The sequence below is a fragment of the Triticum aestivum genome, chromosome 6A (assembly GCF_018294505.1).
Source record: "Triticum aestivum cultivar Chinese Spring chromosome 6A, IWGSC CS RefSeq v2.1, whole genome shotgun sequence".
Lineage (NCBI taxonomy): Eukaryota > Viridiplantae > Streptophyta > Magnoliopsida > Poales > Poaceae > Triticum > Triticum aestivum.
The window spans coordinates 608,081,700-608,109,229 of NC_057809.1; the positions used below are offsets into that span (position 1 = coordinate 608,081,700).

General features: G+C 50.4%; 2 protein-coding genes and 1 long non-coding RNA gene across 4 annotated transcripts; 2 read left to right on the plus strand and 1 right to left on the minus strand.

Moving 5' to 3' along the window:
• The first annotated feature begins 5,045 nt into the window (after positions 1-5,045).
• Positions 5,046-6,788, plus strand: LOC123131346 (Werner Syndrome-like exonuclease). Its single transcript, XM_044551039.1, has one exon. The coding sequence runs from the start codon at positions 5,098-5,100 to the stop codon at positions 5,692-5,694; it is 597 nt and encodes a 198-aa protein (XP_044406974.1). The 5' UTR covers positions 5,046-5,097; the 3' UTR covers positions 5,695-6,788.
• A 3,150-nt stretch (positions 6,789-9,938) lies between these two features.
• Positions 9,939-26,875, minus strand: LOC123128981 (uncharacterized). Of its 2 annotated transcripts, XR_006463551.1 has the most exons (3): positions 26,610-26,875; positions 13,101-13,294; positions 9,939-10,764 (listed from the first exon to the last, which is right to left on the minus strand). It is a non-coding gene; the product is annotated as an uncharacterized lncRNA (long non-coding RNA). The 2 variants fall into 2 exon arrangements; XR_006463550.1 differs by lacking the exon at positions 9,939-10,764 and having other exon boundaries at positions 12,850-13,294.
• On the plus strand, positions 11,674-25,959 carry LOC123128979 (G-type lectin S-receptor-like serine/threonine-protein kinase B120). Its single transcript, XM_044549104.1, has 7 exons — positions 11,674-13,128; positions 24,142-24,243; positions 24,370-24,551; positions 24,629-24,839; positions 24,933-25,170; positions 25,248-25,398; positions 25,476-25,959. The coding sequence occupies exons 1-7, from the start codon at positions 11,772-11,774 to the stop codon at positions 25,776-25,778; spliced, it is 2,544 nt and encodes an 847-aa protein (XP_044405039.1). The 5' UTR covers positions 11,674-11,771; the 3' UTR covers positions 25,779-25,959.
• Positions 26,876-27,530: the final 655 nt, after the last annotated feature.

Below are 27,530 nucleotides of genomic sequence, written 5' to 3' on the forward strand. Positions count from 1 at the left end.
AACATGTAAATCAAACTGAGCAAGGAAAATGTGAGAAGGGCAATATTACTACACTTCAAAGAAAAATTGCATAAGCCATTCCCATCCTCTGCCTTTGATAGAGCGGGAGCAGTCTGAAACTTCGGATTCGGCTATCACAATAGCACAACAAAGTTGAGTGATGAAAGCCTACCCACTCACTTGTTGGTCACCAGGTCAAGAGAGCTGGCTGGTTGGCAGGCGGAGCAATGAGTGAAAGCAGAGCACATGAGGAGGAGGCCGCTCGTCATAGCATGCTGCGCAAATCACTTCGGCACATGCCATCACAGGTGACCAGCATGACATGACACGGTCTACAACAGTTGCAGCTGCAATTCCATCCGAATGCGCAATGCAGTCTTGCACCTGTCGTAATAATTGCCTAAAATGATGTTTCAGGTAACACTAATCGCTGGCTGATTGCACATGATTGGGTCATCCTAGGCAATACATATCAAACTGATTGCATCTAGAGAGAGAGAGAGAGAGAGAGAGAGAGGATACAATGCACAGCAATGGCATTAATAATCTGTGTCCTTTCCTTCCCTTCCAGTAGAACTTCGGGATCCTGATTGGCATGGTATTCTACTACTACAGACTAAGCGAATTTTACTCAGATTTTTTTTATGGAAACGGTGCTCAAAATGATATTATCTTAGAGGTAACATGCGTTCGGGCAGGTTCACTCCCGCTTGAACATACCATGGTCATCAATTTGAAACAAAATACAATAGTATAAACCATAGCACTATTGCCTAGCCTGAAACTGATTTGTAATTAAGTAACAAAGAGATCAACCAGTTAGAAGATATAGAGCAGAAAAGATAGTTATGTACACACCATGTTGGCAGCATGAATGTTAATATATACCGCTGGTGAGCACTTGTTAAAAGGTATACATGCACGCACGGAGCTCTTGCTCCTGCCGCCTCCCTCCCTCCCAGCGTTGGCCCGTTATCAGCACTGGCGATGGCACTGTACGTGACGCAGTGTGTCCATCAGAGACGCCCTTACTCAACATCATATACATCGTTTTTGAGTTCCCCTGTTCCCGAACCATAACCGTTCTTCGCTGTAGGGCGACTCTTGGTGGAACTCCAATTGAGGTCTCTATAGTTCTCATCTCAACGGAAAGTAGCTCCTCTGTCAAATCTCCCGCTTCTATATATAACCTTCCTATGACATGAAGAGACGTGCACAAGATCAATTTGACAAATTTTTACTGTGCTAATCGAACCATATGACCTCTTAATGCCATATCCTGCGGCACTACGCAGTGACTGGCATGTCAAAATAGTGGTCATCCCCTGTGCCGCTCGACCCCTACCCCGACACCGCGCCATCCGCCTCCCCTAGCTTGCCCCTACCCCCTCTGTGCTCCCTGGTATTATACCCTGGACCTCCCCTGTGCTCCAGTCGCGCGCCCGAACATCAGCAGAGAACCGCGTGCCCGAGGCTGGGCATTTGTGCCACTGCTCGGTAGCCCGCCTGCTGCCATCGTCGCGTCGCCGCTGTGGCTGCACAGCACTGGTGAGCCACCGATGAGCTCTTCCTCCCCTCTGTAGCCTCTATGGTGCCGTTGTCGCCTCACACCGACACCTCCAAAGGTTGTCCTTATCTCCGCTCGTTGGCCTCAGCTATTAAAGCACTCCCGAGCACGCCTGCAAGCTCCATCGTCCTCCCCTACCCCCCTCTCCAAAATCACACTAGCTCGAGGAATCCAGCTCTAGCGCCGTTCCTCTCCCTCCCCGGCGAAATTGTTGTTGCCGAATTCCACGTCCATGGCGAACTCCCAACACCTCCCTCTTGTTAGCGACCTCCCCACTACAAGCCCAGGGACAGCCCGTCGAGACCAAGTCCCAGCCCACGACTCAACCCTCAGCCACACGCGGCATACATATGTGACAGAGAAGGTCGTTCATGGGGGCCTTGGCTATTCAGAGGTATGGCTTTGCTTGTGGAGGATTATGATGGAAAAAAGGACCTACTTCAGTGGTTTTTGATGGTCTATACATCTGATCTCATATGTATACGCACAAAAGATAAGTTTGTTTCAAAAAACATCTAAGGTAACATACCAAAACCAAAACAAAGGGTTTGTCCCAACTAAAATTGTAGTGATCAGCACATTCAAACAAAAAAACCCAACATTCACACCAAAAAGAAAAGTAAATGGCTATTCTGTTTGCTGAGAAAGTTCAAAATACCAAATTTTGAAATTCAAAAGTTCAAAATACCAAAAGTTGAAATTCTAAAGTTCAAAGCAAAAAGAGAAGAAAAATTGATCCTTCTACTTGTGAACTTCATCAGCCATCAGTCACGCCGTGGGGAGACAGACCAGCGACAACGCCACAAGATACAGCCCTGGGATAGCAAAGCGACAGCCACCCCAGCCGCTTCGAAGAGGCGACCCGCGGCTGACCAGCGGATACCCTAGTCGCTCTAGGAGTCGCCTCGTAATTACAGGAGAAAGAAAATGCTTCAATGGTTGCTCTGTTCCCTTCCTCTGCCTACCTGCCTAGTGCTAGTGGAATCGATCTCTGCAATACGTTGTCCATTGCCTTATGCAACGAGCCAAATAGTACTGACATGGCCGTTTGACTGCCCATCGCGGGACGTAGCCCGGCTCTGGGTGACGATGCTGGGCCTATTACTTGTGAAAGGGAGGGATTCCTGACTTTCTTCTCCAAAAAAGGGAAACCAAGTGTTATAAACATTGTGAGGGTATCTTCAACGAGGAACCCAAAACGGACAAGGTATTTGCCCGCAGACGCGCCTATGGACAGTGATACGGGAGCTGGCTATCCAACCGTCAACATGACCGCATGCATTTCAAAGGGAATTTGAACGAACCAAACGATTTTCATGCAAACACATGGCACTGCTTCATGACTACATCAACAAGAAACTGAGAGCCAATCTCTCAACAACTAACAATTAAGTACATTGAAATCAAATCATAGTGTGAATGTGCACTCAAAACAGGCTTTCGCCCCACTTTTATATATAAAGCACTAACCAAAACCATATCCAAACAAGTTCACAAAGTGCGAAAGATAAAATAACAGATCTACTGGGGCAAAACACAAGACATTCCCAAAAATGAAAACAAAATGCGATACACAACTCCTCAAAGCTGAAAGTGTTTGTACAAATGGCAGACCTACGGATGGTAGCCACAAAATGATCCACGAACCCCCCCCCCCCCCCAACCAACTCGCACTAATCCCTCCTGAACTTCACGCGGTCTATTGAGGAAGGATATGGGATATTGGTTGGGAGATAATGTGGGAGAGGGGTCGCCCATATGGACAAACGAACATCCACCCAAAAAAGGGCATTACATTATTGATTACCAGCTTTCAGTTGTGACTGTGGTAAAGAAACGAGGGTTTCAAAACAAGTGTTTGTTATGACTAACTGTACAAATGGCAGGACTACGGATGGTAGCCACAAAATGATCTACAGACCCCCCCCCCCCCAGCACCACCACCAATTCCCACTAATCCCTCCTGAACTTCATGTAGTCTATCGGGAAAGGATATGGGTGGTTGGTTGGGAGATAATGTGGGAGAGGGGTCACCCATGTGTAAAAACCGGACATCCACCAAGAAAAGGGCATTACATTATTGATTAGCAGCTTTTAGTTGTGACTGTGGTAAAGAAATGAGGCTTTCAAAACAAGTGTTTGTTATGACTAACTGTACAAATGGCGTACCTACGGATGGTAGCCACAAAATGATCTACGGACACCCCCTCCCCCACCAATTCCCACTAATCCCTTCTGAAAATTCATGCAGTCTATCGGGGAAGGATATGGGTTGTAGGTTGGGAGATAACGTGGGAGAGGGGTTCACCCATGTGGGGTGGGAGCACACTCTCGGAAATAGTTGGACGCACACACGGGAGAGATCCTGGTGGGACCCACGTGTGTGTTTCTCTTTTGCAATTTATTCCTATGTCAAGTTTTTCACAATTTTAAAAATTCAATTCTTTTGAGTGTTCATTTTTGGAAGCTCCAAATTCTGAAAGTTGAAGTTTTGATAGTTCAAAATAGCAAAAGTTGAAATTCAAAAGTTCAAATATCAAAAGTTGAAATTCAAAATACGAAAATTTGAAATTCAAAAGTTCAAAATACCAAAAGTTGAAATTCAAAAGTTCAAAATACCAAAAGTTGAAATTTCTAAAGCTTTATTTTTTGAAAGCCGGTACTGCAACTTCTGAAGGTGCCAAAAACCTTTCACTTCTCGACTGTTAGTAATCAATCATACCCTTGTTGGCTGGCACAGGCAAAACTTTCCAAACCCATAACTATGTCCAGGCTGTGGGCTCCATCCAAGAAGCCTTGGTTCGGTTGTACCAGGATCCACTAGTCGATGGAATTGTTGGCAAAGAATTTGTTTCTCCTCATGCTAATCACATGCTCTAGCCGGACGTTGCCTGTGAGGGCACACCATGACCTCGCTAGGGGCGGGGAAGACATGTCGTTGTCACCGGAGGCGAGGAAGAGGGTTCGTGAGGGGTGCGCCGGTGTGTGTGTGTGTGTGTGGGGGGGGGGGGGGGGGGTGGAGGGGGTGGAGTTCGTTTTGACCCCTAGGATTAGACAACATTCGAGCTCTAGTCGCCGCTTGCGGGGAGAAGAATCCTGACTGCCGATCGTGGTGGGTGTGGGGGTAGCTTGCTGGAGAAGAGACGAGCTGGAGGAGGAAGATGAAGCAGAGCCGTTTGATTTCACTACAGTGGCTTAAAATATCGACCGGAAGAAAAGAAGAAATCAGGTAACTAATGAATAGGTGGCTCATTCTTGCCTTTTGTATGTTCATTTGGATCCGTATTGTACAATTTGTTAACAGAACCTCCCTACCTTGATCCCTGAATACTCGGAAATCGTGCGTCCATTCCTCCTTTATCTCAACCGTGGGATGCATGCATGCCGATGGTGCGAAATTCCAGGCTCATCTCGACGACACCAGCACTATATATACGATACGACCGGCACAAGCAAGGGACCCCAAACCCTAGTCAATCCTATCGCGCCGTCTTGTCGAGAAAGGAAGCTGAAGTCCTCAACCTGATCTAATGGCGGAAACATACAACACCGACGTCGTTATGGACGACGGCACCGTGATCCGCACCACCGTGACGTCCTCGTCCCTCGACGTCCAGCGCTTCATCGAGAAGGTGCAGGGGTCCCCGATCCGCGTCGCCGGCCTCGACGCCGAGTGGCGCCCCACCCGCACTAGACGCGCCGAGCAGTACCCAATCGCCGTCCTCCAGCTCTGCGTCGACCGCCGCTGCCTCGTGTACCAGATCATCCACGGCACCGGCATCCCCATCTCGCTGTGCAGCTTCCTCTACCTCTCCGGCTTCACCTTCGTCGGCGTCGGGATCGCCGACGACGCGAAACGCCTGCGTGCTGAGTACAGCCTCGAGGTGTCCAACGCGGTCGACCTGAGGGAGATGGCGGCTTACTCACCGCACCGGCCGCGACCGGAGCTGCGGCAGGCCGGGCTGAAAGACATAGCGCTTGCGGTGATGGGGGTGCGCATCGCGAAGTCACGGGAGGTGACGAGCAACTGGGACGCGCCATTGCTGTCGATGGAGCAGGTCGAGTATGCCAGCATCAACGCCTACGTCTCCTTCGAAATCGGTCGCCTGCTGCTCACTGGTAATTAGTACTCCATTATCTGCCGAGTATACCAGACCATAGTAGCCTGGTTCGCGGGTCGATGGTGCGATCCACGTCCCGGGGTCGATCGACCCCGATCGAGGGTCGGGGACGACGCCGGGTCGAGCTGGATCGATTGCCGGGTCACGACCCCGATCGATGGACGATAAACCAGATTGATATACAGGATTGCCAGAAACATGTACGTGTTTATGGGAAATTGATGCTTACCAGGCAATCGCACTACAACATACTGAACTCTGCCGGCCTACCGGGATCCGCTGCTCGCCTGCCGGAACTCGAGCTGTCCACTGCCGTATGAGGCATCTCCCGTCCCGCACTCCCGCTACCGACTTGGTGCGACCTTGCTTGACTGGTGGAAGAATGGTGGGAGGAGGAACAAGAGAGCGTGGGGCCGTGGAGGCTGGGAGGCTTGGAGCTGGATCCATGCCGGACTGGTGGTTTGAAGATGAACCGATAGAGAGGGGATTTAGGGATAGTTGTGCGACGCTTTGTGGGAAAGTAATAATGGTAGATGAGAAAATCACGCTATGAGGTCTGACGTGTGGCCTGATTTTGTACTTCCTCCGTCACGGTTTAAAAGGCACAGTTAAATTTGCGTGCGTTTCCACAATAGACAAGGTTTAGGGCGCATTGCATTTATTTCTAGTAGCTAATTAGTACTTCGATATACTATTTCTATATGTATGCGTAGTGTGAATGCTATTTTTTAGCCCATCTCATAACCAATAGATAATCATCTAGGTCCCAGAGAATTTCCAAACGCGCCTTCTAAACCGTGACGGAGGTAGTATTCATTTTGTGAAGTATCAGGCGGGATTTTTTTCCTCCTCGCAATACTGGGAAATACATCATTGCAGATCGTAATGATCTTTCTTTCCCTCCATCGTACCAGGGTCATCGACCCGCAACCCCTGGGATCGCGATCCACGTTCCCAATTTTCGTTCCGAAGATGTATACCCCTAGTCGATCCTCGTTCCGGAGGGGTGTCCACCCGCGACCCTTGACCCCGTTCCTCGACCCGGACGACCCGGATTTCTGGCAACTATGTACCAGACTACGTGGGCTATTCAACTGGCATACGAGATCAGACTTGTCAATATCTCAGTTAAGTAGCCGATCCATTATTTTCCAGGAAGATAGCTCAGCCTTAAGCCAACTATATATAAAGAGGAATTTTGTTACTATTATTATTTTTATCATCAGACCTCTATGTAAGCAAGAAGGTATTTTTGGATGATTTAATATAAGCTCTTTTGATCCATTGAGATGCAAACTATTGTTCATTCGTGCCATCTATGTAGGTCATACGTGCTTAGGGCATCACCAATGTTTATAACGTTTATTTCTTGAAAGTTGGCCTTAGGCCGAATTCTTTTCAGTTGCAGATTCAATAGAATATGAGGAACTGCTCAGAGAATGAAGAATCTTAAGGGTCTGATGTCCAACATTTTTGGTTGGTACGGTACGAGTTGTATATTGAAATGTCTTTAATACCCCCAAGTTTACTTGTGTGGTGGTTAGTTGAAATTAATTTCTTGTGGTTTTTGATAACTCTAATTTATGGTGGTTTATGCTATTTACCGCCCCCCCCCCCCCCCCCCCTAGCTATCGATAACCAATCCGATGCAATGAACAAACGTCAAAACACCGCATGAGAGCAATTGATGAATGCAGTGCGAGACTCCATGGAATTGCAGGCCCCTAACTCTAGCAGGACTGGCCCGAATCATCCAAGAAGCCCTTGGTTTTGCTGCACTAGGACCCAAACGAGGAAGCTCCTAGTTGATGCTCAATGCGCCAGTTTGTTGAGCAATCGCGCACAAACGGGCGCTCGTCCGGCTGGCCCATGTAGCACACGATGTGTGAGCGCTTCCTTTGTCTTGTTTTTTCCTCTTTTCCATTGGGTTTTTAATTTTCTTTTGATTTTGAATTCATTGATTTGTCAAAAAGTGAAAATTTTAGAATGAGCTCCAATCCACCAATTGTTTGACTGACTAACTGACAATATAGTAAATAAATTATCATACCAGATGCCTAGCTCGTGGTTACGTTGACAAATTTGGAGTTATGTCATGTCTTCTTAAACTTCTATGGGCACTTGTTGGCCGAATGACCATCGTCACCGCAAGTAAAGCAACCATATTTCTTATCTTTTTCTTGTTCTTCTTACCCTTCTTCTTAAAGTTGGTATTCTGTTGGACCCCATTATTTTCCTAAATTTGTGGGCATTCTTATTTACCATATTGGCGGTAGAAGTGCTCTCAGCTCTTTACCGTGTGAGTCCTTTGCTCTCAAATTCTCTTCAACACTCAGATGACCGACGCAATTATCCACTGAGAATTCACGTCTCTGATGTTTCAGAGAGTGGCAAAGCTCCTCCAAGAAGGAGACGGTTTCGCAATTATGCATCCTACGACAAACTTGTCCGGTAACTCACACTTAAGTTGTTTGAGCTTCTCAATGATGCACTGGACTTGTTCGAGCTTCTTAATGATGCTCTGGACTTCATGAGCATTTTGCAATACAAGATGGTTCTCAAACATCCAGTAATCATGCAATTTCTCCATGGCGAGTGCATCCCATAAGTCCTTGGAAACCCGCATATTTAGATATGTGTCAACTAGTTTGTCTTCGCCCACACTCATAACGGTTCCGACAAAAACGTTGGTGGCCTTTTAAACACCTTGTCCTTTTGGGTAGTAATCGTCCCTTCAGAAGTACCACCAACGACCCATAACACGTTAATCATTTGTGAGCTACAAGGCAGTTTTGGCTCACAACAATGAAGGTGTTTTGGGTCGCTGGTGTAACTCATGAAGGAACAATTACTCCTGTACATGAGAAGGTGTGTTTAAGAAGGCCACCATCATCTTTGTCATAGTCGTTCTGAGTGTAATAAAAGACAAACTAGTTGATACATATCTACATATGCGGTTGCCAAGGACTTGTGGAATGCGCTCAAAGCTATGTTAGGTGCAACTGGTGTTGGAAACGAGATATATGTTATGGAGCAGATCCATGATTACAGTATGGTTGCGAACTGCCCTATGTTGGACCAGGCTCATGAGATACAATGCATCGTTAAGGAACTCGAACTCCTTAAGTGTGAGTTACCGGACAAGTTTGTCGCGGAATACATAATTGTGAAATTGCCTCCCTGGAGGAACTCCGCTACTATAAACCATCAGAAACGTGAATTCTCAGTAGAGGATGTCATCTTTCATCTTGAGTGTTTAACAGAACTTGAGAGCAAACTTCTACCACTAATATGGACAAATGGTACATAAGAATTTCCACAAGTTTAAGAAAAAGATGAGGTCCGATAAAATACCAACTTCAAAAAGAAGGGTAATAAGTACAACAAGAATGATAAGAAATATGTGACGATGGTCACTGGGCCAAAAAGTTACCGCAGAAGTTTAACAAGCTAGTACAGAACTCCAAAGTCTGTCAACTTGATCATGAGCTAGAATGATAATGGGGCATTTTCAGTTGATCAGTCTACCTATTGAAATGTGAGCGTGCTGTTTTTGTGGATGAAATACTGAACCATGGCGATCCTGACCGTTAGATGTTGATCATGTGGCTGCAGAGAAACATCAGTTATCAAAAGGCCCCAGCAGTCCGCCGGGTTAGTTAAAAGACTGGCCTACAGCATGAGGGCATGTACAATGGTTCTATCTTAAGAGTGCCACGTAGGATAAATGATGAAGTGGAGGAGAGAGAAATCGTAAGATAAGGCTTGTCTTCTCTTATTTAAGAGAAGACAAGAGATGATCTCTTAACACAATTTGTCTCACCATGTTTTTAGGAACAACTAATTATTTAAGATAAGGCTAAGAAATGACTCATTGTAGACATGTTTTTTTGTCATCTCTAATTTACATGCAAGACTTAAGATAAGACTATCTTATCAACCATTGTACATGCCCTGAGGACGCTACGGCGCGAGGCATGCTGCAGCATCCACGTCCAGGGACGTCACTTCAAATATTCATCTACATGAGCAAATAGCAAAAAAAAAAAACTACAATTGCAGTCGAAAATTTGCTCCAAAGAATGGTTGAATTTGTAATTGTTAGAATTTTCAAGTTTCAATACAAAAATTTCTCTGACAATATAAAGTTCTATGTGACCGAGTAATACTCCTACACCGTCGAGAGAAAAAAAAATACTCCTACCAGAAGTTCAAAGGAGATCATGTGTTGGATGATAAAGGTGATTCATGTCATTATGCGCAAAAGGCCGTACTGAAAACAAATCACCCACGGCTCAGCAAAGCAAACTAAGCTTTCCCCGAGCATTCATGCCCACATCAAACATCAAGCTTGATAGGAATGATATGATCTGCCGATCAACACAGCAGCACCTCAGACCTTCAGCTACGTTGAGCAACATCTGTTTCAGCTTTCGCGATGGTCGTCGTCTCCACGGACCCTGGCGGTGTTGGCGAGGAACAATGCTACCTACACTCATATGCCTCAGCAAAACAAGGTCAGATAATCACTTGCAGATTGATGTCCCGATAGTATGAGCGTAAGAATATCCGCTGAAACAACTCCTGAAACTCGCAAATCTTAGCCACTTTATTGGACGAATTCAAGGGTTCTAGCGTGATACAAGAAGAACCTAAGGCTAACCAGGAACACTGGCGGCTAAGGGGAAAACCTAATACAAGAGAGATACCCAGGGAGTTCTAGGAATGTGGCTTTATAACCTTGTAACTTGGAGGAAATAGAAGGAAAAGAAAAATGGAGTAGTTGGCTCTCTGAAGGCTTGCCGGAAAGCCAACAGCGACACAGGATGCTCTCGCAGCCGTTAGGTGCTGATCAGACGCCATCTGGGTCTTCATAACTAGCGAAGGGGTACGGAGACAGGAGGAGCGTCAGAGTTGTCTCGTTCAAATTCAAACTTAACTGAATCGACGATGCAGTGTTGAATTCTTCAAAGAACACATACTTGGGTCCTGAGTCCTGACACAGCCTTGCCATCTTAGCGAGTATATGGTTGTGCTATCACCTCCTCCAGCGCAAAAATCATTTATGAGTTGTACCTTCATGATGAAAGATATGCACTGTGAGCATCTGCAATAACATAAATTCATAGGCAGCTAAAAAAAATCCTTTTCAGGTGATACACCCTTTTCAGATAAATGAGGAGACACTAAACAGGTGATACGCTCTATTCAGACAGCTAAAAAACTGTTTTCTTGCAAAGCTAGGGGTGCAGACGTGGGCACGACTGCGCACTGAAATGCGTAGCTGCCAAACTTCTATAATTGCAGAGAGTTTGACCTCACATTTTTAAGCAACAAGGTCCCTTTGTAAATCTAGTCAGAGCCTAATGATGTTCTTCTGAAACCCAAAAGAAAATAAGATGTGTGCTTCTTAATGAGCGGATCTGTCCATGTTTTTAGCTTCTCCAGTTACATGGTCAAACAATAGGTGATGCATGTCCAATGGAAGACCATGGAATTTTCTGCACTACTGATGCTCACGTTTACCTACAATCTCGTATGTATATGCACAAAAGGTTGGTTCATTTCAAAAAAAAAACATCCATGGTAACAATACAAAAACCGAAACAACTAAAATTATATGAGTTTGTTCTGTTCATAAACATACGAGTTTGTTCTGTTCATAAACATATGAGTTTGTTTTGTTCATAAACATATGGAATCCAACTAAAATTGTACTCCCTCCGTCCCATAATGTCAGATGTTTTTTTGACACTACACTAGTATCAAAAAATGTCTTACATTATGGGACGGAGGGAGTAGAAATCAGCACATTCAGACAAGAATACCCAGCAGTCACATCTAAAAGAATGGTTGGTTTATCATCGTCCAGACGATAACAACCACAACCCAGCATTTCAAGCTTCCTAGAAATATCTCTCCTTGACTGCTTCCAAGATTCCCAGAAACTTCCTGTGGGAAAAGGACCACAAATAAAATGCTTGACTGACTCTGCTTTTTCCCAGCGTTTTGTTGTACCTTGCCCAAGATAAACTCATCCGCTTCTTTGCTTCCATATCCCAGTTCCATAGTTCTCTGCAGCAATGAATCCCCTTCCCATACACACAATCATCTGCGTTGTTTGTTGGTCATATTGGTTATCCCCATTCTGTGCACTTTCATCATCCAGCAGCCGCCTTCTTCCCGACAAACCGCTTTCATCATCCAGCAGCCGCCTTCTTCCCGACAAAACGCTTTCTGCTGGAAGCACCATCACCTCCCACGACGGCACTTTTGCCCTGGGATTCTTCCCCCCGTCCAGCTCTGGCACAAAACATTACTACGTCGGCATATGGTACAAGAACATACCCCAAGATAACATTGTGTGGGTTGCCAACCGTGCTATGCCGATCGCTGATCCTTCTTCTGCAACACTCGCCTTCACAAACAGATCCAATCTCGCCTTGTCAGACACCAATGGCCAGCTTTTCTGGACGACAAACATCAGTGCTGCAGGAAATTCATTGTCAGAGGCAACTGGTGGAGAAGCCACGCTTGAGAACAATGGGAATTTTATCCTTTGGTCATCACAAGGCACCATCTTATGGCAAAGCTTCGATTACCCGACCGACACTCTCCTTCCAGGTATGAAGCTCAGGATCACCCACAGGACGCATGCACTACAACGGCTCATCTCTTGGAGAAACCCCCAAGACCCATCCCCGGGCAACTTCTCATATGGTGCAGACCCTGATGAGTTTCTGCAGCGTTTTATATGGAATGGCTCAACACCATACCGGCGAAGTCCGGTATGGAATAAATTTGTGGAAGTCGGGCAGTATATCGAGAGTATCAAGTCCACGATTTACTTTACACTACAACCTATTGATGATGAGGTATACATTTCCTTTGGACTACCAGCACCAAGCGTCTCCTCGTTAGTGCTAATGAAGATGGACTGCTCAGGAAAGATAAAGATACGAACCTGGAATAGCAACATGTCCAAATGGACTGACCTGCAGTCAGAACCTAACCAGGAATGCAACAAATTTGGTTACTGTGGTCCATTTGGTTACTGTGACAACACGCAATCTATTGTAACATGCAAGTGTCTTGATGGCTTTGAGCCAAATAATAAACAAGACTGGACGGCCCGCAGGTTTTCGCAGGGATGCCAACGAATGGAAGCACTAAGATGTGCTCAAGGGGATGGCTTCTTAAATGTGTCAACCATGAAGGTTCCTGATCAGTTCTTGTATGTCAAGAATAGAAGCTTAGATGAATGCATAACAGAATGCACAAGCAACTGCTCCTGCATGGCATATGCTTACGCCAATATGGGCACCAAGGTTATCAATGGGGATGAAACTAGGTGCCTATTATGGATTGGAGATTTGATTGACACAGAGAAGCTCATTGGAGAAGGGGAAAACCTCTACATCCGGGTTAATGGATTCAATGGTACAGTTTCCTGTTTCTGTTTCTGTTTCTCTGCTTGCGCTAGTAGATATAGCCTCTATTTTGCGGGTCCAGTGGAGCTCCAGTAATAACCCCCTTAGTACATGTGTGCATTTTATAGAGCTTCTCCAGCCTTGCCATCTCAACGAGTATATGGTCGAGCTTTCACCTACATTGAAAACAAATCATTTCTTAGTAATACATTTACGATGGAAGAAGTGTGCCGTGAAGTCGTGAACATCTGCAGTAACATAATGAGTAGCATGAGTAGACACTAAACAGGTGATACGCTCTTTACAGATATGTAGTTGCACACGACAGCTAAAAATTATATTTTCCTTGCAAAGCCAGGGGCGCAAATGCGGGCAGGACTGCACACTCAACCACGTAGCTGGCAAATTCTATAATTGCAGGGAACAGGGTTATATACGTTATTCCACCTATAGTGGTTGACCGCACATCCTAATGTAATTTTTAAGAAACAAGCACATGGTCCCTTTGTACATTCGGTCAGGGTCCAATGATGTTTTTCTGAAGCCCAAAAGAACAGAAAATGTGTGTTTCTTTATGAGGTGATATGTCCATGTTTTTAACTTATCCAGTTATAATTCACATGGTCAAACATTAGGTAAAGCAAGTCCAAAGGAAAGATCACGGAATTTCCTGCACCACTGATGTCTGACATAAAGACCCATGATCGCATATGTATACACACAAAAGATAAGTTTCTTTCAAAAAACATCTAAGGTAACATATCAAAACCGACAAGGGGTTTATTCCAAGTAAAATTGTAGTGATCAGCACATTCAAACAACAAAACCAGCAGTCACACCGAAAAGAAAAGTAAATGGCTATTCTGTTTGCTGAGAAAGGTAGTCCATGATAGTCCAGATGATAGCAACCAACCCAACATTTTCAAACTTCCTAGAAACATCTCTCTTTGACTACTTCCAAGATTCCCACTTTCCCAGTAGCTTCCTGTGGAAAAAGGAGCGCAAATAAAATGCTTGACTGGCTCTGCCTCAGTTCTGATGTGCATTGTCCAAGGCAACTCATCCACTTCTTTGCTTCCATACCCCAGTTCTACAGTTCACTACAGCAATGGATCCCCTTCCCCTACACACAATCATCTGGCTTGTTTGTTGGTCATTTTGGTTATTCCCGTTCTGTGCATCATCCGGCAGCCGCCTTCTTCCCGACAAGCCGCTTTCTGTTGGAAGCACCATCACCTCCGATGACGGCACTTTTGCCCTGGGATTCTTCTCCCTGTCCAGCTCCAGCACAAAACATTACTACGTCGGCATATGGTACAAGAACATACCCGAAGGCAACTTTGTGTGGGTTGCCAACCGTGCTATGCCCATAACTGATCCTTCTTCTGCAACACTCGCGTTCACAAGCGGATCCAATCTCGCCTTGTCAGACACCAAAGGTACGCTTCTCTGGACGACAAACATCAGCGCTGCAGGAAATTCATCATCAGAGGCAACTGGTGGAAAAGCCACGCTTGATAACAATGGGAATTTTATCCTTCAGTCATCACATGGCACCATCTTATGGCAAAGCTTCGATTACCCGACCGACACTCTCCTTCCACGTATGAACCTCAGGATCACCCACAAGACGCATGCACTACAACGGCTCATCTCTTGGAGAAGCCCCCAAGACCCGTCCCCAGGCAACTTCTCATATGGTGCAGACCCTGATGAGTTTCGACAGCGTTTTATATGGAATGGCTCAACCCCATACATGCGAGGTTCGATATGGAACAACAATTTGCTAGTTGGACAGTATGTCGAGAGTATCAAGTCCACAATTTACTATACACTGCAAACTATTGATGATGAGGTCTACGCTTCCTTTGGACTGCCGCCACCAAGTGTCTCATTAGTGCAAATGAAGATTGACTACTCAGGCAAGATAAAAACACGAGCTGGAATAGCAACAGGTCCACATGGACTGACCTGTGGTCAGGACCTAACCACGAATGCAACAAATTTGGTTATTGTGGTCCATTTGGTTACTGCTAACTGGAAGCAGTGAATGTTGTACTCGAGACATCATTGATGGCTCTGGCTCTGGCTCTGGCGACTCGCGCCCCCCCCCCCCCCCCCGACGGCGCGGGCTCCGCGGCCGCCCGGCCGTCCCCTCCGCCGCCCTCGCCCTCGCGCCCCGGCCCTCCGCCGGCGCCCGCCTCCCCCTCGCCAGCCTCCTCTGGTTCCCCGGCTCTGCGCTGGGCGGACGTGGCCGAGGCGGAGGATTTGGCGGCTGGCCGCCCCGTCGTTCGTCGGGCTCGGGTTCCCCCCAAGGCGCCGCCGCGGCCGACGCCTGACCTTGCCGGTGGCTCTTCCCCCAGGGGTGGGGGATCAGCCGCCCGTGGGTCGGGCCGCCGCCGCCCCCCCCCCTCGGCCACCCCTCCGGCTCGGCCTCCACACGGCGGTCCCTCGCGAGCTGGGCTCCCCCCCCCGGCGGCGCCGCGCTGGCAGCTGGGGCGTTGCCGGCCGCGCCGACCGGGGTGCCGCCCGTGCCTCCTGGAGGTCTTCGCCCACCGCCGGCCTCCTCCAGGCCCCGCCTCCAAATGCCCCGGCCGGTCCGCCCTCTGCGCCCTCGCCGGCGTGCGCTTCGGCTTCTTCCGGGCGCAATCCTTACCGCCCATTCCTCCCCTCCGGCCGGCCCGCCGGCCCCCTCCCCCTCGGTCGCCCCTCCGGCCCGCCTCCCCCTCGCCGCCCCCGAACGCCCCCGCCGGCGGCCGCCGCGGTGGTGCTAGGGGAAACCCTAGCGCCCCGGCTGGTAACCCCCGGGCGGTCGTTTCGGGCCGCGCTGGTGCTGGGCCGGCCCGCGGACCCGGCTCCTGGGCCCCTTCCTGGGCCGGTGGCGGCTGGAGCGGCCTGTGGGCTGGTGCCTGCGGTGACTCGGGCGGGCCGCCCCGGCAGGCCGGCTGGGCCCCGCCTGGCCCACCACGGCCCCCCACGCCAGTCACTTTGGCTCCCGCTAGGGTTGCCACGCCCTCCACTTCTCCCCACCCCCGCGCCGCCAGCTCTCGCTCCTGCCCCCTCGGTCGCCGCCCCGCTTCCTGACCGCCTCGCCGGCGTCACCGATCCCCCTCCGCCCCCGTTCCCCACCGCGCCTCCCATGCCGCGGGAATGGGGGGACGAGGCGGGTCGCCCCAAACGCCGGGCCGACGACCGCCGTGAACCTCCCCACCCCTCCCCCGATGGCCGCCGGCGCGAAGAGGACCTGCGGCAGCAGCTTTCCTCCCGGCCGGCGCGGCACTCGCCGGCGCGTGAGCCCCGCTCCCCCGCCCGCCCATCGCGCCGCTCCCCGGCTCGTGACGACCGCCGCTCCCGGTCCCCATCGCGCCGCTCCACTCCGCGGGGGGCCCCCCGTGACCGTGACCGCGGCCGGTCCCCGGCTCGGGAGACTCGGCCGCCCCCTCGGCGCCGGTCTCCCTCGCCGGCCCGGCGCCGCGACCGGTCTCCCTCGCCGCCCCGACCGCTCCCCTCCAACGCCGAAGCCGACGCCACCTCCAGCCGCTACCAGCCCCCCCCCCCCGCTCTCAGGCTGCGTTCCCGCCGTCCAATGGTGGTAACGGCAACCGGGGACGCCCCGGATCCAAGAAGAAGAAGAAGAAGGGGCCCCCGCGCCCTCAAGCCACCACCGCCTCCGCTCCTGTGGCTCCTCCCCCGGGTGCCGCCGCCGCGGCCGGGGCTCAGCCGTGCTTCAACTGCGGCCTCTCAGGCCACTTCCAGGTGGCATGCCCCAACCCACCCTCGTGCTACTTGTGCAAGGAGTCCGGGCACCCGCGATTCTCTGCCCGGATCGCCCGGTCTCGGAGGAGCTCATGATCTACGGGCACGACATCGAGGACTTGGCTTTCTTCCACATCGAGGTGCCCGAGCTCGCCCCACCGTCCCCCTCGCTGCTGGCTGTGGTGACGGTGATGGGCGACGCTGTCGCCACCCCGGAGCTGATTGAGGCTGAGCTCAACCACCTGTGCCGTTGCTCGTGGGACTGGCAGGTGACCCCCACGGCCCCCAGCTCCTTCTCTGTGGTGTTCCCAGACGCGATGAGCATGGGCTTCTGCACTCGCAGCAACAACATCACCCTAGCGCTCAACGACATCGTGGTGAACATCGCTGAGCCACAGTGGGATCCCAGAGCCGTCGCCACCCTGGACACGGCTTGGCTCCTCATCTCTGGCCTCCCCGATGTGGCCCGGTCCGAGCGGACCATCCGCAGTATGTCCAAGATCCTGGGCAGGGTGGTGGTGGTGGATGAGCTCTCCCTGCGCAAGGAGGAGGAGGTGCGGGTTAAGGTGAAATGCCTGGACTCCTCCAAACTCCACGTCACGATCCGGGTCTTCTTCAACGATGATGGCTACGACCTCAAGATCCGCCCCGAGCCCCCGTCCCACGTCGGCCGTCCTCGCCTCTCGGCGGGCAGTCTCCTGGGAGGGGGCCCTGCGGCTGATGACGACACCCACCACCGCCGCTCGCGCTCCTCCCGCTTCGATGATCCTGCCGAGGAGGATGAGTCGGAGCACTCTCGCTCCCCGTCTCGGGACTCCCCCAACCCTCCCGCGGGTAGGGGTGGGTCGGGGCCGGGGCGCTCTCGGGTGACGGCTACCGATCTCGCGGTGGCCCTCCGCCTGGCCACCCCTCTGGCTCCCTCCCCATCGGTGTCGGAGTCCTCCGGCGTCATCTCCAGCGTGAGCCTCCTCGTCGCCCCGCCCTCGTCCCCCCGCTCCCCCGACGCCACCTCGGCCCGCCGCCCTGCGACACCAGGGGCCGAGCCCACCCCCGCCGGCTCGGACCCCCTGCTGTCCCCCGCGGCTGGTGATGCTATGGTGCCCGTCGCCCCCCCCCCCCGCTGCTGCTCTGATCTCTCCACCATCAGGAGCAGCGGTGGGGGAGTCCCTGGGGTCACCCGCCCCCCTCCCCGCGTTGGGGCCGGCCTGCCTCACCCCCGCCTCGTCGGCTTCCCCGGCCGCCTTGCTGATGGTGGACGTCGCCTCCCCGGCCTCCGCGCACCCCCCTCCGACGGTGGCGTACACCAGGAGACCCCGGTCCTCCTCCACGCCGGCGACGTCCTCCCGCCGCAGCGCCCGCCTGGAGGCGTCACGGCCGGGCGACTCTCCTGCTCCTTCCGTCGCCGAGCGGGCGGAGCTCCGCGCCGCGGTGCGGAACCTTGAGTCAGGTGTGGATCCCGTCCCTCCCAGTTCTTCTCGTTGCTCCTTTTCTGCTCTCGAGGCCGCTCCCCTTGGCCACCTTGCTAAGGTGGCCAACGACTCGGCCATTGTCTTCAGGGGGGAGGTTGGGCCCCCTTTAGATCAGATTGAGGCCATCAGGGCCCGGGAGATCCTCGACGGCAGGCTGGCCGAGTCTCGTGCCCGCCTGCTTCGGCCTCCAGCTCCGACCCCTCTGGTGGCCGACGGGATCATCCGTGGTCGCACTCGGTCTCGCACGGCCGCCCTTCGCGCGCAAAGCGCCTCTCGTGTCTTGGGGTCAAGCAGCCCCCCGATGGGGGTTTAGATGAGGGCCCTTTTCTGGAACCTCCGCGGCTTCGGCCATGACGGCCGTCGCCGCCAGCTCATCGAGTACATCCGGGACGAACATATTGACATCATTGCCATCCAAGAAACCCTTAGAGTCGAGTTCACCCTACAGGAGCTGGAACATCTGAGCCCCCACCTCTTCGCGTGGCACTGGCTCCCTTCTAGCGGGACCTCAGGCCACTCGGGTGGCATCCTTCTTGGGGTTAAGGATGCCACTTTCGAGGTGGGCGGCATGGATAGAGGGGAGTTTTTCGTTAGCATGGAGATCTTCGAGCGGGCTTTGAACTTCAAATGGGAGGTCATTGCGGTCTACGGTCCGGCTGACCACCGCCGCTCCCCGGCCTTCCTTGCCGAGTTGCAGCTGAAGATCTCCAACTCCCCACATCCTGTTTTGGTGGGGGGCGACTTCAACCTCATCCGTTCGCCGGACGAGAAGAATAATTCCCGGGTTAATTTCCCCCGGATGCAGCTTTTCAACGATTGGATCGCGGAGCTGGGGCTCCGTGAGCTTGACCGGACTGGTGCCAGATTTACTTGGACCAACCGGCAAACTATTCCGACACAATCCGTGCTGGATCGTGTCCTAGTTTCCCCGGAGTGGGAATTGCGATGCCCCCTGGCATCGCTCCGGGCGGTCACCCGGATTGGTTCCGACCATGTCCCCCTTCTCCTCTCCACGGTTGACGAGCGCCCTCCCTCCCCGCCGCGGTTCCGGTTCGAGAGCTTCTGGCTCAACCAGGCGGGCTTCCGGGAGGCCGTCGTCGCCCGCTGGATCTTCGCCAGGTCGGCACCCCATCGCGCCATGTCCGCGGTCGATACTTGGCACTTTTGTGCCAAGTTAGCCCGCCAGTTCATGAAGGGTTGGGGGGCTAATCTTGGCCGGGACCTGAGAGAGCGCAAGAATTCCATCCTTGTGGCGATTCAAGCCTTGGATGCGCGCGCGGACTCGACCGGGCTCTCCTCGGATGAGTGGCTGCTGCGCTACGACCTAGAGGACCAGCTATCCCTCATCTACACGGACGAGGAGGCCTACTGGCGCCTACGGGGCACCCAGAGATGGGTGCTTCAGGGCGACGCAAACACCGCCTACTTCCAGGCGGTTGCGAACGGCCGGCGCCGTCGCAACTCCATCCACTGCCTGTGGGATGGAGATGCGCAGTTAGTGCAGCCCGCGGCCATCCGCCTCCATGTGGATGGCTTCTATAGGGCCTTATTTACCCCCACCCCGCGTGGTGGGGCTAGCCTTGCCCCCGACATTTGGTCGGGGGCGCTTGGAGTCTCGGCTGCAGCCAATGCGGCCTTGGTTGCTCCTTTCAGTGAGGACGAGGTCCTCGCTGCCATTAGGGGGATGAACCCCTCCTCGGCCCCGGGACCTGATGGTTTACCTGTAGCTTTCTTCAAGACGTTCTGGCCTGCCATCAAGCATGAGGTCATGGCTCTCTTTGAGGAATTCTACTCTGGTACCATGGATTTGGGGCGCCTTAACTATGGTGTGGTGACCCTCATCCCCAAGGTCCCGGGTGCCGCCGATATCCGCCAGTTCCGCCCCATCACAGTTATTAATGTGATCTTTAGGATTCTGGCGAAGGGGTACGCCAATAGGGTGACCCTCCTTGCGGACACTATTACCCACCCGAACCAATCCGCCTTCATTCAAGGCCGATTTATCCTGGATGGGGTGTTGGTGTTCCACGAAGTGCTCCACGAGGTTCGTCTGAAGCGCCACAGGGCGGTCTTCCTTAAGCTGGACTTCCACAAAGCCTATGACACGGTCCACTGGCCGTTCCTGAGGGAAGTCCTGCTTCGCAAGGGCTTTGACGATCGGTGGGTGACCCGCGTCATGCAGCTCGTCTCCTGCGGCCGGACTGCGGTGAACATCAACGGCGAGATTGGACCCTTCTTCCCTACCCTTTGTGGGGTTCGGCAGGGGGACCCCTTCTCGCCGTTCTTGTTCAACATGGTTGTCGATGCCCTGGCCGCCATCCTAGTTAAGGCCACGGCTGCGGGGCATATTCGAGGCTTGGTCCCGCACCTTGTTGGAGGGGGAGGGGTGACCCTTCTCCAATACGCGGATGACACCATTATTATGACGGAGGGATCCGCCCTCGAGATTTCCAACCTGAAGTTCCTCCTTCTGTGCTTCCAGCAAATGTCGGGCCTGACCATCAACTTTGACAAGAGCGAAGTGATGGTGCTCGGCTACCCCGATGAGGACGCTCAGTCCATTGCCGATCGGCTTAACTGCCGGCTGGGATCTTTTCCCACGACCTATCTGGGGATCCCCATTAGCGACTCGCGCCTCACCGTGGCGGACCTCCGCCCCACGGTGACCCGTATGCAGCACCGAGTTGAGCCCTGGAAAGGGCGTTGGCTGTCGAAGGCGGCACGTGTGATCCTTATCAACTCGTCGCTTGCCAGCCTTCTGTGGTTCCTCATGAGCTTTTACAGCCTTCATGAAACCCTTCATCAGGAGATCGCCAAGTACCAGGCCAGATTTTTCTGGGCTGGCGAGGCAGGCAGACAGAAATATCACATGGTCAGCTGGCCAGACATCTGCAAACCCAAAGACCAGGGTGGCCTTGGGATTTTGTCCTCTCGGCGCATGAACATCGCCCTCCTCACCCGCTGGCTATGGCGCATTGCCAATGGGGAGGGAGGCCTTTGGTTGACTATCATTCGGAACAAGTACCTGCGTGGCCAGCCTCTGGCGTTCTGCCAGCGCTCGGGCGGTTCCCAGTTTTGGCAGGCAGTCGTCCAGCTGCTTCCAGTCCTGAGGATAGGCACCTCCATCTCGGTGGGCTCTGGCGCCTCGACCTTGTTTTGGCTTGATAGGTGGCTAGGGGACTCCCCCCTGGCCGCCCGGTTCCCCATCCTCTTCGACATTGTAGTTGACCCTCGGGTCTCGGTCGAGGCGGCCCTTATTGACTTAGGGCGCCTCGCGTTTCGTCGTCCTTTTGGCCCTGCCGAGGTGGCTGCTTGGGATGTCCTCCTCCAGGACATCGCCCTGTTGCCTATGGACGTGGCTGACTCTCCGGATGCCATCTCCTGGCGTCTGGATTCCTCAGGCCGCTTCTCCACCAAGTCCCTTTACGCGGCTATTGCCCCATCAGTTGCCCCGGAGCCATTCGGCCTTATCTGGGACATCCGCCTCCCACTTAAGATCCGGATCTTCTTGTGGCAATGGATCCGCGGCCGCCTACCGTCCGGCGTGGAGGTCCTCAAGCGCCATGGGCCTGGGGATGGGATGTGCCCCCTATGTGACACGGCGGAGGATGCCAATCACATCTTCTTCTCCTGTTGCACGGCACAGTTCCTATGGGCGTGTTTTCGCGAAACGGTTGGGGGACAGTGGTGTAATAACAACTTCCCCGACTTGCTTGCGGAAATCCAGGCCTCCCCTTCACGCTACAGACATATTAGATGGTTGTGCGTTGGGGTGCTGGCTTGGACGTTGTGGACGGTTCGCAATAAGCTTGTCATTCAGAAGGTGCCTCTTCGACGTGCGACTGACTCCATCTTCAAAATGTGTGGTTACTTGCAGCTCTGGCGGCCGCTTAGCCGCCCTCCGGACCGGGATGCCATCGACAGACTCCTCTCCGACCTTCGTTCGTTGGCCTTCCGCCTGGCTCCGCCGCTCCCGCCGCCTCCCCCGGAGCCCGACTAGAGGCGTCTCTCTCCCGGCGTGTGTGCCGCTTTTTGTGTGTGTGTTGGGCTTGTTGAGCTGTGCCCTCAGCACTAACCCTTGATGCTTGTTTGTTCCTGGACTGTGTGTGTGTGTGAACCTTGGTGGTGTGAACCTTGTGGATGTTGGCTTTGGCATTGGCTTTATCTATAAAGCGGGGCGTGAGCCTTTTTCGGTAATTTGGTTACTGCGACAACACGCAGCCTATTGTGACATGCAAGTGTCTTGATGGCTTTGAGCCAAACAACAAACAAGACTGGACAGCCAGCAGGTTTTCACAGGGATGTCACCGAATGGAAGCACTTACATGTGGTCAAGGGGATGGCTTCTTAAATATGTCAACCATGAAGGTTCCCAGCCAGTTCTTGTATGTCACGAATAGAAGCTTAGATGAATGCATAGCAGAATGCACCAGCAACTGCTCCTGCACGGCCTTTACTTACACCAATATGAGCACTGATGCTATCAATGGGGTTGAAACTAGGTGCCTATTATGGACCAAAGATTTGATCGACATGGAGAAGCTCGTTGGACAAAGGGGAAACCCTCTATATCCGGGTTAATGCATTGAGTGGTACAGTTTACTGTTTCTGTTTCTCTGCTTGTGCTGTTAGATATACTCCTCTATTTGCGGGCCCAGTGGAGCTCCAGTAATATTCTCTAGAGTTCTATGTACAATGTGAGTACAAGATAGGTTTAAGTTAGTAGTGGCGGGCAAATATTAGAGGGTAAAGACTTAATAATGCCATTATGATAGAACAGTTTGGTGTAACATATATGCAGTGTGTGAATCACTACAATCTTTTTTATACGAAAAGACAATAGCTTATTCAGTTGGAGGGTCCAGATTAGGAGCCACTGGATGCAGCATGAAAATATGAGCATGCGGTGGTTCACAATATTCCAGATCATGTTTATAAAGTTAGTTAGCATGTAAAGCACTTCCATCTGAAACATTTATTAATGAACAGCTTCTAATACATGTTTCAAACATTGAGGTGTCCAGAAACATTTTGCCAGCCGCCAACACAGTTATTCCAGAGTGTATATATATCCAATCTCAGCCAATGTATAGGAAGTGAGCCTAGCTCATATTGGCGGGAGAGTCAGGGGCCGTTCGGAATCACTCCGCTCTGTAACTCTGCCGCGGAGCGGAGTGGCATGCAGTTCAATTTCAGCGAGCGGCGAAAGGGGTGCTCCGCCCGCTCCGCTCTCTGGCGGAGGAGCAGAGGATTCCCGAACACATCTTCAGTGTACAGTCCCACAACCCTGGTTCGAGTCCTATTTCATTGGACTTGAATTTGGTGTACAATCTAATACCACTGTTGATAAATATAAGACGTTGTGGCAGTTCAATTTAAACTGCCAAAACGTCTTATATTTAGGAACAGAGGGTATATTTCCTATTAATAGAAAATGTAGTTGCTCCTACAAGTTCACAGAATCCATGTCTATACATACCTATAGAAGGAAACCTTCGCGTCTGGCATAAGTTGTATATGCCATCTAATTATAGTGTATAAAAAAATAGGGCATGACAACCACTCAATCCAGTTCAACAAAACATGTTGTGCGCGTTTTAATGTTAAGTATCAAGCAGACATTTTGTATGTCCCAAATGTTACCATACTCGTGATGCAATTGTTCATGTGAGAAATAGATTGCTTGAGAATTGAAACAATGTGCATGTAGTTCATACTTGTAAGAAATATTTGGCTTGTGAAACTAACTATTTAGCAAATCTTTAAATTATGTTTTCTTACAGATTGAATTTTGGCAGATAAAAAGCAGAAGAGCGTTGTTTTAAAAATTACACTGCCAGTCGTGTCAAGTTTGCTCATAGTCATATGTGCGTGGCTTGTTTGGATCTGCAACTTGGGAGGTAGAACACAGTTCCATATTTTTCTCGTATATTTCCCCCAAGCATGTTTGCGCAGGGCAATGTTATTCCATATTTCTATGTGCTATGTCCCTTTATTATAATGTCTGCAATCAATGTTCCTGGTAGGCAAACAAAAAAACAAGAAAAATTGGAAGAAGGTGATGTCAGGAACTTCGAGCACTTCTGTTGAACTTCACGATGGAAACTTAAAGTATCCTTTTATAAGCTTCAAAGAAATTGTACTTGCAACAAACAATTTTTCTAACTCCAACATGCTTGGACATGGAGGTTTTGGCAATGTTTACAAGGTAACGTGAAATTTTCTCTTATAGAGCAACATAACAGTGTTTCCCTCTTGTTTGAACTAAAAGTATCAAGTGCTCAGGGGACATTAGAAGATGGTACAAAAATTGCTGTGAAAAGGCTTAGTAAGGGTTCTGGCCAGGGGGTAATGGAGTTCAGAAATGAAGTAATACTCATTGCGAAGTTGCAGCACCAAAACTTGGTTAGACTTCTAGGTTTCTGCATCCATGGAGATGAGAAACTATTGATATATGAATACTTACCTAACAAAAGTCTAGACGCCATGCTTTTTGGTATGTTCTGCTTACATCTTGACAAATTTCAGTACGTAATGAAATCAACCAGAATGGCTAATATTATCCCTCAATTGATGCTATTGGTAGCAGATGCCACAAGAAAATCAATGCTTGATTGGCCGATGAGATTCGAGATAATCAAAGGGGTAGCTAGAGGACTTCTTTATCTTCATCAGGATTCAAGGCTGAAGATAATTCACAGGGATCTCAAAGCAAGCAACATATTATTAGATGCCGAAATGAGCCCTAAGATATCTGATTTTGGTATGGCAAGGATATTTGGTGGCAATCAGCAGCAAGAAAATACCAACCGTGTCGTTGGCACATAGTAAGAGATATACTGCATGAATTATCTTTATGCATTATTCTTGTGCTTGACCAAAATTTTGTTCTGTGTTCAAACAGCGGTTACATGTCCCCTGAATATGTTTTGAAAGGAGTGTTTTCTGTCAAGTCTGATGTATATAGCTTTGGAGTTTTACTACTGGAGATTGTGAGTGGCTCAAAGATCAGTTATGTGCACCTAAAAGCAGACTTCAGCAGCATTATAGCCTATGTAAGTAAAATGACATGTTCGAATTTCTGCAAGTATAGAAAATATATGCATCTTGAAAGGGTAAAGAATGGACGCAGGCATGGAGCTTATGGAAGGATGGGAACACACAGGATTTTGTTGACTCGTCAATTGTGGGGAGCTGCTCACTTAATGAAACTTCACGGTGCATCCATATCGGACTCTTATGTGTTCAAGGCAGCCCAAATGCGCGGCCACTCGTGTCATCAATCGTGTCCTTCCTGGACAATGGAGATATATCACTTCCAACTCCAAAAGAGCCCATGTATTTTGCAGAAGATAACTATGGTACTGACGGAGCAGCAGAAAATACTGCCAAGTCTGCAAATAACATGAGCATTACAGTACTGGAGGGACGCTAGCACCTAGCAGTCTAATTTCTGCATATTTGTATGTACTTTTTACAATTGTATACCGGATAAGAAACTGCATTTGTATTGAAGAAGTAGAAGCTTTGTTTTAATATAGATAATGTATTTCAACTCCTCCTACGGCAAAATGGGAGAGGTCAAAATGTTCTTATTAAAGACCCTTCTCACCAAGAATTTTGGATGCATAAAAGAAGGCAAGTTAAGCAGTTTTTTTTTTGTATCCTTAAAGAAGGATAGTAAGACTCTATATTTCTTAATTTTGGATGCAATTTGTGTCTTGGTTACTATGGAACATTTTTTAAGTACAAGTATGGAAGTAAGAAATAGTCAAAGGTATCGGATATGTCACCTTATTGTATCAAAATATACACAATGCTTACCTGGAAGAAAAGACATCCTGTAGCACTGATCCAGAACGCTTAAAGTATACAATATAACCCTTAACTAAGCAAGTGCCACCGGTCCAGAAATGAGAAACTTATGTAGGAGAATGTGAACCCTTAACAATACCAAGGTTATGTGTCGCCTCTTTTTTGGGTTTCCGATAAATACCACACGCCGCTTGAACGAGACATTGATCAACTAACGTAGTGCCACTCTTTGAAATATGTTGAAATAAGCTTTCAGGGGAGCATTCAAACTTGAAAGGATAAGCTGATTTGTGAAAACTGAAAAATATGCCACTAGCATTTTCACAAACACCTTGTGCCCACTCTAGCTCACTGCTCATGGGCACCAACCGAGGACACCTCGGCTCGAGATCCCGTAACAAAGGCCAAAGGGCATAGGTTGTATGGCTCAATTGGCATGTAGAGCACGCACCTTTGAGAAGCTCTCGCTCCACCCGGACGGCCTCCGCGTCTTGGTCTGCTCCCAGTCCATATTTGCCGCCCGAGCCCGTACTGGCTCCAAATGTGAGGCCGGTAAGTGGGTGGGGGAGGAGGAAGAAGGTTGCGCCAAGCCGCCAATATTTTCTCCTCCTCCTCCTCCACCGGCCGGAGATGCGGCGCTCCGTCCCCCACCGTTCTGCTCCTTCCTTCCTCTCGCGCAGTTTTTTTTTTTTGAGAAGAAGTTATTTTTTTAGGCAATCCTCTGGCGCAGCGCAGCTGGACCAGGGCCCAAGGGCTTTCTTTGGTGATTCGGCTCAGCACGGCCCAACAAACTAGCCAGGGTTATGGGCCTGGCATTCCACGCAGTTCTCAGGATTTCCTCAAAAAAAACGCAGTTCTCAGGAAAACGCAGTTGTTTCTTATTTAAAAAAAAGGGAAAACGCAGTTTTGTACTGCATGCTCACTCGCTCTGTTTCATGCTGCTCAACTGTTTAAAAAGATCCACTAAAAAACTGTTTAAACCTTTATTTTGGAAAAAAAATAGAACAACTGTTTACGCCTTCATTTTTTCTTTTTTAAGATGTACACCCATAGGCATACAGTACTTGTATTCATAATAGTAATGATACAGAGATGAAATATATACATGCAACAGAAAACAAAGGAGGATACAAGCGGTTGTATTGCTACACACCGCCCTTGCCACAACTATCAAGCACCCACGCCCTTCGCCACTGGAGAAGGAGAGCACCAAAAGTTGGTCCACACCCTGTGCTGTTAACGAGCCACGATAGCCGCCAACCCCGGAAGGCTGGATCTAGTCCGATAAGGAACATTGGTCGGAGGAGCCCTCCGAGCCTCTTCGATGCCAGATCTGGGGCCAACTTCAACCCACCCTTCAACAGGAGGTTGG